A 10192-nucleotide genomic window follows, 5' to 3' on the forward strand; every position below is an offset into this window, starting at 1 on the left:
ATTATGCTTGTCTGAATCACCAAAGAACTAAATGGGAGTAGAAAATGACCTGACCTGGGAGTGGATTGGGCAGCCATACAGAGATATTTTCTTGGCTGGTCCTTTGGTCAAATTGTGGGCAGGGCCTTGGAAGAAAAAGGTTCAGATCTCAGTCTCTGTTTAAATACAGGCAGTCATTTCCTGGGAAAGCTTGTGTTGGTGAAGGCTCCTGAGGGGCAGCGAGTGATCCTGAGCCTGGCACCCTGGAAGGTGCAGTGGATAAGAGGTTTCTGAGGCTGCAGAGATGAGAGTTGGATTCTGGAGAAACCATCTGCTGCTGCTAGCTGTCCTGGTCTTGGTGGCCAAATTGGGTCACTTTCATAGGTGGGGAGGCTTCCAGGAGAAGTCAACGAGCAAGAAAAACATGAATTCAACACTCGAATTCTTCATTGAAAACTACAATAACGTGAGCAATGACACCTACTTATTTCGAGTAGACAAGCTACTTCAAAGTCATATGCAGGTTTGTGCCTCAGTTTCTCCGGATGTTGGCATTCTTGCCTATCCAGACATGCAGATATATGGTGGGGCTTCCACAGAGTACCAAACAATCTTTTCATCAAGTTGGAAATGGCTTCACTTGGAATGGGCAAGGTCTAGAGTGGTTCAGAACCTAGCATTAGCCACACTTCCAAAATGGACTGGAATGAATCCCTCACTGTCAGTCTTAGTCTGAAGCACAAATGTCCCCTGAGGTTCTCAACTATTATCCCTTGGGAAGAAGTATCTTTCATTCTGAAATGAGGTCCTACAGGAGTAAAAGCAAATGAGGATAACTTTGCTTTCTTTGATGGCCTCATTTGGCAAAATATAAATGTTCTCTGCAGGTTCCCCTCAACATTAACATTTCAATGTCCAGGGTTATAAAATCTAAGTCTGGACTTTCTAGCTGTGTTCTGCAGAAACCTGGAATTACACAGAGGGTTTTTTGTTTGTTTGTTTTTTGCCAGGAGAGCAGGGAGAATGAGGACTATGCTTCGAGCAGATATAGTTTTATGTATAAAGTTTTCTGATATCAGTTGAAGGGTGATAAATGAAAGAAAAGTTTTTTGAAAACCCCTTATGTTGGTATAACCTCCTCTTAAGTTCAGATAGTAAAATTAAACAAAAAATTTAACCTCCATAGCAGAAAATCTTTAAGAAAGGTTTTACCAAGTCAAAAAATGCCTGTCAGAAAACCAGTCTTGGGACATGAAGTGCAAATCACTAGCAGATGGCTAGGTGTTAAAGACATATATGTCCATTGTCTTGGAGTTTACAAGCATTTTTATGTATCAAGTAGCGGGTAGGGAAAAGAAAGATGTAAGCTGTCTTAAAGAATTTACATTAGCTATAGATAAAGGGGTGGTAGAAAATGAATCAAGGCCAGCTCTGGGATAGGCACAGAGTCTGCAAAAAGAAATGTCTGCTCCTGTGGATTGGCCGTCGGCAGCAGTCCCTAAAATCCTCATGTAAACAAGAAGCAGAGGCTCCTAGAGTCCAATGGGGCCTGGCTAGAATAATCTGCGAAAATAGCCACCTAGAAATTAATCCGAAATTCCAACAGATATAGAAGGAATGTGAGCAGTCTTGTTAGTTGGCCCATAACCATTAACAGACTAACAGTTCTATCTCTTTTTCTCACTTTCTTTCTCTCACTATCTCTTTCTCTCTTTAATTTTTTCCTTGTCAGTAAACTATGTAAGGTAAGGCAGAGGCAATACTACATCTTACTTCAATTAACTGTATTAAAAAAAATAATCGACTAGGAGAAAAGGGCTCTGATCGGAGAGGGTCAGCGGGAACAGGAGAAACCAGGCAGGGCATGGGGCAGAGAGGGGCAGGTAGTGTTAATGTGACACAAATGGGTCTCACTTGGCAGCGTATTCCTATCTCAGTAACACACATTTGCCGGTGCTAGTCAGGGCCAAGAACATTGAGTAACTTAGCCACAAGGTGGCGGCCCTCGACCAAAGTTCTTGCAGAAGTTTGTGTTTTCCCCATCAGTCCTCTCAAAGATAAACCCGAGAATCTGAGGAGTCTTGTCTTGTGGAATCAATCCATTGCCATTAACAGTTAATTCTGAAAGAATTGTGAGCAAACTTTTGATGTCATTCAAATGGATGAATTGACAAGAGTGAGTGTGCCCCTTTGGTAGCTGGGTGACCTGGGGCAAGGATCCCTGGGTATCCCTACATATGTTACCACAGGATTGTGTTCATCCTAATATCTCACAAAGGGATGTAGGAGGTGGGCACCTTCTGGGTTTAACAACCATATCTTCCTAATTGTGGGATCTTGGTCAAGTGCCACCCATACTCTGCAGGCCTCATTTTCCTCACTGCAAAGTGGGCTGAATAAGACTGAAGCAGCACTTGTAAAAATATTTGTATCATTATGATTATTTCTATTGTTATTTAAAAGTCAAGTCTAATAATAAGAAAACACTTTGTACTAGAATGTTAGAATGGCCAGTGTTTCAGTTTCTTCATATGTACAGAGGATGCTGAAGGCCAGTGTGATAGTGCTTGGTACAAGCCCTGAAAGATACCAATGCCTGGATGGAACTGTCCTCTGATGAAGAGCTCAGGAGCCCTATCTTGAGGTCCTCTCATTGGATGCAGGGACCAGGATGGTGGTACTGCCCTCAGGCCCCCTCCCCTGCCACAGTGTACTTCTTGTGGTTTTCTAGGGGTGCTTTCCTCCCAAGGCCAGTGTGATCACTCTCTCCTTCTATGGCCACTCCAGGAAGTGCAAGCCTTCTTATTTGGTTTGGCCACTGCATTTGGACAAGGAAGCAGAAAGTTTCAGGAGCTTTTCCCCTCACCAGGTAGAACTCTAGTTCACACAGTTATTGGGGAATCCAGCCCAGTTTCCAATATAAACCATTTGTTAGTTTCACTTCTGGACATGAGGCTTACCTGCCCCCAAAGGCTTTCCCAGTCTTTTGCCCTCATGTCTTCAGACCTCGCACTTGAACATGAGTACACGAAGATATATCTCAACAACAGGAAGTAGCCATGGTGTGCGTTCTCCATGGTCTATGTATTCACCATTCAGATACACCACAGGAAGAAATTGGCACTGTTCTCCCCATTTTCTAGATGAGAAAACTGAGACTCAGGGAGGTGGAAGGACTTTGGCCAGGATGTTAGACTTGGCAGGGGTAAATCCAGAACTCAAGCACAATTCTCTTCTGACATTCTCCCAATTCCATGGCTGCTTCAGAGTAATGTTCCCAACACTTGCTAAAACATTTAATTATTTGTAATTATTAAGTTACTTTAAAATGTTTTATGCATTCAGTGAAATGCATGCTTCTCTTTAGCCCATGTAATAACTCCTTGAGCAGGCATAGTTATTATCTGTACTCTGTAAATGAGGAAACCAATGCTTCTAGGCACTTGCTCAAGGTCACAGTGTTAGTGGGTGGGAAACAAATGCTCCAAATCTGCTTGATTCCTAAGCCTGTGTTTTCAGCTCTGTTGCTGGACTGTCTCTCATTGGGTTGGTTGGGAAAGAGAGTAGGGAGGAAGGACATGGCTGAAGGGACTGGGAGAGTTGAAGAATAAGGTGTAGCCAGCTCTATGCATTCTGAGGGCCATGTGCACAGACCTGGGGGAGCTCTGGGCTGCCAGGAAGCCAAGCTCGGTGTGTTATCTCCCTCAAAGGAAACAGGTGAGACCCATCTGTGACTGCAACAGTGAAGCCAGTGTGGAGCAAAGGAATGGGCTGCACATACAGTGGGTGCTGATGAAGGACCATGGTACCAGCCTGAGGGGAGGAGGAAACCATGATTTGGTGGATGAGCCACACACAAGGACTGTGGCTCCTGGGGCTTCACTCTCCATTGAGCCTTTTCTGGAGAGAATCAGCAACTGGATGCTTTGAGTCAAAACTAACAGTGACATTGTTTCTCGATAGCTGACGTCGGGAGTGGAGTATCTGGTTACTGTGAAGATTAGTCGGACCAAGTGCAAAAGGAACAGCACAAAAAGTCACTCGTGCCCCATTCAAGGCAAGAAGAATTTAAAAAAGGTGTGTGGTGGCAGTCATCTGAGAAGGGACTCTTGATTAAGAATGAGAAAGTAAAAAATTTAAAAGTTAACATGAGTTGGACATTGACAGCTTTTTCAGCTGTGCAGATTGGGGCAGAGTGGGGCCACAGGCTTAGAGCCGCTTAGGGTGGGAGGAAGGCTCTCTCGTTGGGCAGTCCCCCACCTCAGGGCTGGCATAGGCCTGGCCCCAGGCCTCCAGATCACCTGGCCCACTCTAGGCCCTCAATGGAAACAGCATATTTTTTCCTTGGGGATCTTGTTCTGGGGTCAGCTCGCACTCTCTAGGTCCCTGAGGTTTGTCAAGTTGTCTCCTTGTCTTCTAGCCTGTGCCCCGCCTTTTTCTGGTCCTTCCTGATGGCTCCACCTACTGACAGATATGAGGGTCTCCCTGTACCTGGGTGCAGATGTAGGACTGGGGTTGGGAGGAGGGATCTCGAGGCATGTCGCTCCAGGTCTCACATGACTGGGCATGGAGAGCCCCAGGCAACATTTCTGTTCTGAGCCTGGCACCCCACTTCCCCTACCTCATGACTGTGAGCAGAACCTGCCCACTTATGTGGTTGGTGCACAGCCTCAATGATGGGTTCAGACTCCCCGGTGAGGGCCTGAGAGGCAGGAGCTTTTTGTTTGTCTTCAAAAAATATTTCCCTGAAAGCTGATTGTGGTCTTTCTCCTTTCACAGAGTTTCATTTGCAATTTTTTGATGTACACTGTGCCCTGGATGAACTATTACCAGCTTTGGAACAACTCCTGTCTGGAGGCCTAAATGAGTTTGTGCAAAGATTCTTGATGAAAACTTAGATGTTTGCACTGTGCACTTTCTGTTACAGACTTCTGGACAGACCTCATTGCCCTCAGGAGGGTCTTGCTACATACCCACTTGCACTCACATACACTCGCATTTACACTATCACACACACATTCACAGTAAACACATCCACTCACACACACACACACGAACTAACTCACACTCTTGCACCTTCACATAGTACAGTCACACATACACACAGCACACATACATCCACACTCACATAAATGCAAATATGCATTCACACACATATTCTCACACTCACTTATGTACATATTCAGTGGTCTTTAGGGCACTGGTGCGACTTGAGCAGAAGGTTGTTAACACTTTACAGGAATCTCAGCCCATATATCTGAGGCATTTCATTATTTGGGCACATCCTGACTTCTGGCCCAAGCTTGCAGGAGCTGTTTCTTCCCTATGCACATATAACTCTGTGACTGACACATGTCTTGTGTGTGTGTTAGATATCCCCAAGACCAAACCCTAGGATCAATTGATTCACTAGAAGGACTCTCAGAACTCAGCATAGAGTCACATTCACAGCTATGATTCCTTACAGTGCAAGGACACAGAACAAAATCAGCAAAGGGAAAAGGCAAATGAGAAAAAGTCCCAGCAAACCAGACACAAGCTTCCAGAATCCTCTCCCAGAGTAGTTACGCAGGACTTGCTTATGGCCACACATGCGAAATATTGTCTACTAGGGAAGCTCTTTAGAAACTCAGTGCCATGGGCTTTCACTGGAACTGGTCACATAGAAAGCCTTTGCCTAACATGCATCCAAATTTCAGACTCCCACAGAGAAAGCAGATGTTCAGCACAGATCACATTGTACAATGTAGATACAGTGAAGCCCTTTTATTATTTAAGGGGTTTTATATCAGTGTAGGGAAACTGACTCCAGCCAAAGCCAGCTTTGCAAGCAGACCTTTCCAAGGACAGCAGCCTCAGACTGACTGAGGGGACTTTTCTTCAGAGAGTTCAGGAACCTTCCATGTGCTCATTGCTGGTGGGATGAGACCTATGGTGCCTTTCTTCATGTGACTCATTGTTGAGCAGAGAAGGTATATGCTGGATCAGAAATGGGGAGTGGATATGGGTTGAGAGTGTACCATTGGACTAGTTGGTCTCCTCCCCAGGGATAAGTCCCACTAACATAGTCATACTAGAAACTTGAGAGAGGATTTCCAAAGGGCAAGAATAAACATACAAGCAAAAATCTCAAATATGCCTGAGAGGCCAGAGGGAGATAGGAGGAAGGAATGGAAGGATTAAAGGTGTTTAAATTGTTACGCTAAAAAGAGGGAAGCCAGAAGTATTTGGTTTTGCAGATCTAACATCACTGAGCACTGACTGAGTGCCTGGCACTGGCTTGCTGCCCTATTTATCTCATTTGGTCATCATAACAACCCTATTAAACCAGCAACTCTTACCTCCATGATACAAGTGAGGAGCCCTTAAAGGCAACCTCTGTCCAGATCCTAAGATCCTAGATGAGTTTGGCCTATTGGTTGGACTTTTAGGAAGTGGAATCATACAGTATATGTTGTTTTGTTACTGCTTCTTTCACTCAATATATTCCTGAATTCATGTTGTGTGTACTTATAGTTCACTTTTATTATTGTGTAGAACTCCATTGTGTAAATATACCACAATTTATTTATCCATTCTACTGATAATGGACTTTTGGATAGTTTCTAGCTATTATGAATAAACACATGTACACGTCTAAAGTTGGACATATACACATGTTTCTGTTGGGTACATACTTAAGAGTGGAATAATTGGATAATAGGATGTGTATATGTCCAAGATTGAGCTAATTTACTCAAAATCTTTTAACATTTTAAAATTTTTACTTAATTTACCTCTCTTATGTTAATTATTGACTTAAACTTTGTTTAACCTCTAAGTTCTTACTTTTATATAACTTTTATTTATGTGGCCTAATTGTTTTATTTATATATATTTTATAGTATTTTACTAAACTTTATGGCTTTGCTTTAAATTTTTTAAAAAAATGTTAACTTTTTTTATATTTAATTAGAGTTGACATTTAATATTATTTATAATAGTTTCAGGTGTACAGCATAGTAGTTACACATTTATATAATTTACTAAGTGATCTCCCCTATTACTTTGGTACTCACTTGGCACTATACATGGCTATTACAATATTATTGACTATATTCCATATGCTGTACTTCACATTCCTGTGACTATTTGGTAACTACTAATTTGTAATTTTTAATCCCTTTACCTTTCTCACCCAGGCCTCCAAGCTCCCTCCCATCTGGCAATCACTAGTTTGTTCTCTGTATATATGAGTCTGTTTCTGTTTTGTTCGTTCAATTATTTTGTTCTTTAGATTCCACATACAAGTGAAATCATATGGTATTTGTCTTTCTCTATGGGACTTTTTCACTTAGCATAATACCCTCTAGGTCCATCCATGTCATTGCAAATCGTAAGATTTAATTTTTTTTTTGTGGCTGAGAAATATTCCATTGTGTATAAGTATCACATCTTCTTTATCCAATTGTCTATCGATAAGCACTTAGATTGCTTCCATATCTTGGCTATTGTAAATAAAGCTGCAATGAACATAGGGAGGCATATATCTTTTAGAATTAGTATTTTGAACTTTGCATAAATACCCAGAAATGCAATTGCTGTGTTGTAAGGTAGTTCTATTTTTGATATTTTCAGGAACTTCCAAACTGTTTTCCATAGTGGCTGTACCAATTTATAATTTCACCAACAGTGCACAAGAGTTCTCTTTTCTTCACATCCTCGTCAGCATGTTGTTTTTGATTTACTGATGATAGCCCGATGTGAGGTGATATTTCATTGTGGTTTTAATTTGCATTTCTTTGATGATTAGTGACATTGAATATCTTTTCATATGTCTATTGGCCATCTCTGTATCTTCTTTGGAGAAATGCCTATCCAGGTCTTCTACTCATTTTTGAATTGGATTGTTGGTTGTTTTTTTTTTCTGGTTTTGAGCTGTATGAATTCTTAACAGATTTTGGATATTAACCCCTTATCAGATGTATCATTCAGTAGGTTGTCTTTACATTTTGCTGATGGTTTCTTTTGCTGTGTAAAACCCTTTTAGTTTGATGTAGTCCCATTTGCTTATTTTTTCTTTTGTTTCCCTTGTCCGAGGAGATATATCAGAAAAAATTTTACCAAGAACAATATCAGAGAATTTACTGCCTGTTTTCTTTTGAGAGTTTTACAGTTTCAGGTCTTATATTTAAGTCTTTAATTCATTTTGAGTTTATTCTTGTATATGGTGTAAGAAGGTGGTCCAGTTTTATTTTTTTGCATGTATTTGTCCAGTTTTCCCAATACTATTCATTGAGTAGATTGTCTCTACCCCACTGTATATTCTTGCCTGCTTTGTCATAGATTAAATGACCTTACAGGTGTGGGTTTATTTCAGGGCTTTCTATTCTCTTACATTGATCTATATGTCTGTTTTTGTGCCAGTTTTTGTGTCTGTTTTTGATTACTACAGCCTTGTAGTATAGTTTGATATCAGGTAATGTAATATCTCCAACTTTGTTCTTCTTTCTCAATATTGCCATGGCTATTTGGAATATTTCATGGTTCTATTTAAATTTTTGAATTATTTGTTCTAGTTCTGTGAAAAATGCCATCGGTATTTTGATAGGGATTGCAATGAACTTAAGATTGCTTTGGGTAGTATGGACATTTTAAAGATGTTAATTCTTTCTATGCATGAGTATGAAATGTGCTTCCATTTATTTATCTTCTTCAATTTCTTTCTTCAGTGATATAACTTTCTGAATACAAGTCTTTTACCTCCTTGGTTAAATTTGTTCATAGGTATTTTTTTGATGCAATTATAAATGGGATTGTTTTCTTAATTTCTCTTTCTGATAGTTCATTTTTGGTGTATAAAAATGCAACTGATTTCTAAATGTTAGTTTTGTATTTTCCTACTTTACTGAATTCATTTATCAGTTTTAATAATTTTTTGGTGGAATCTTTAGGGTTCTTGATATACTTCATGTCATGTGCAAATAATGACAGTTTTACTTCTTCTTTTCCAATTTGGATGTTTTTTATTTCTTTTTCTAGTCTGATTGCTGTGGCTAAGATTTCCAGTACTATGTTGAATAAAAATGGTGAAAGTGGACAGCATTGTCTTTCTTCTGATCTTAAAGAAAATGCGTTTAGCTTTTCCTTGTTGAGCATGATGTTGGCTGTGGATTTGTCATATATGGCCTTTATTGTGTTGAGGTATGTTTCTTCTGTTTCTGCTTTGCTGAGAGTTTTAATCATAATTTGATGCTGGATCTCTTTGAATGCTTTTCCTGCATCTATTGATATGATCATGTGATTTTTATCTTTCATTTTGTTTATGTGGTTTATCACAACAATCGATTTGTGAATATTGAATCAACCTTGCATCCCAGGAATAAATCCCACTTGATCATGGTACATAATCTTTTAAAAGTATTGCTGAATTCGTTTTGATGATATTTTGAAGATTTTTGCATCTCTGTTCATCAAGGCTATTGGCCTATAGTTTTCTTTTTTCTTAATGTCTTTGTCTGGTTTTGGAATGAGGGTAATGGTGCCCTTGTAAAAAGAGTTAGGAAGTCTTCCCACCTTTTGAATTTTTTGAAATAGTTTAAGAAGAATAGGTATAAGTTCTTCTTTGAATGTTTGATAAAATTCACCCATGAAGTCATCCAGTCCAGAACTTTTGTTTTTGGGGAGTTTTTTGATGACTGATTCGGTTTCATTGGTGGTAATTGGTCGGTTCAGATTTTCTGTTTCTTCTTGACTTAGTCTTGGGAGATATATATATATTTCTAGGAATGCATCCATTTCTTCCAGATTGTCCAACTTATTGGCATATAATTGCTTGTGGTATTTTATAATCATCTGTATTTCTGTGGAGTCCATAGTCACTCCTCTTCCATTTCCAATTTTATTTGGGTCCTTTCTCTTTTTTTCTTGATGCATATGGTTAAAAGTTTCTTTTATTTATTTATTTATTTGTTTGTTTGTTTGTTTGTTTATTAAGTTAATTGGGGTAACATTGGTTAATACAATTATATAATTTTTGGGTGTCCATTATAATTTGACATCTATATATTTTATTGTGTGATTACCACCCAGAGTCCCGTTTCCTTCAGCTACCATATATTTGATCCCCTTTACTCAATTCATCCTCCCCCGATTCCCTTATATTTGACCCCTTTACTCTGTCTACTTCTTCCCTTCTCCCCCACTCCCTACTCTCTGGTAACCACTAGTCCAT

General features: G+C 39.9%; 1 protein-coding gene across 1 annotated transcript; it reads left to right on the top strand.

Moving 5' to 3' along the window:
* The first annotated feature begins 283 nt into the window (after window positions 1-283).
* CSTL1 (cystatin like 1) lies at window positions 284-6477 on the top strand. Its single transcript, XM_039843628.1, has 3 exons — window positions 284-502; window positions 3943-4056; window positions 4759-6477. Exons 1-3 carry the CDS (start codon window positions 284-286, stop codon window positions 4840-4842), a joined length of 417 nt encoding a protein of 138 aa, XP_039699562.1. The 3' UTR covers window positions 4843-6477.
* Window positions 6478-10192: the final 3715 nt, after the last annotated feature.

Source organism: Pteropus medius, unplaced genomic scaffold (genome assembly GCF_902729225.1).
Source record: "Pteropus medius unplaced genomic scaffold, Ma_sr-lr_union100, whole genome shotgun sequence".
NCBI classification, from domain to species: Eukaryota; Metazoa; Chordata; class Mammalia; order Chiroptera; family Pteropodidae; genus Pteropus; species Pteropus medius.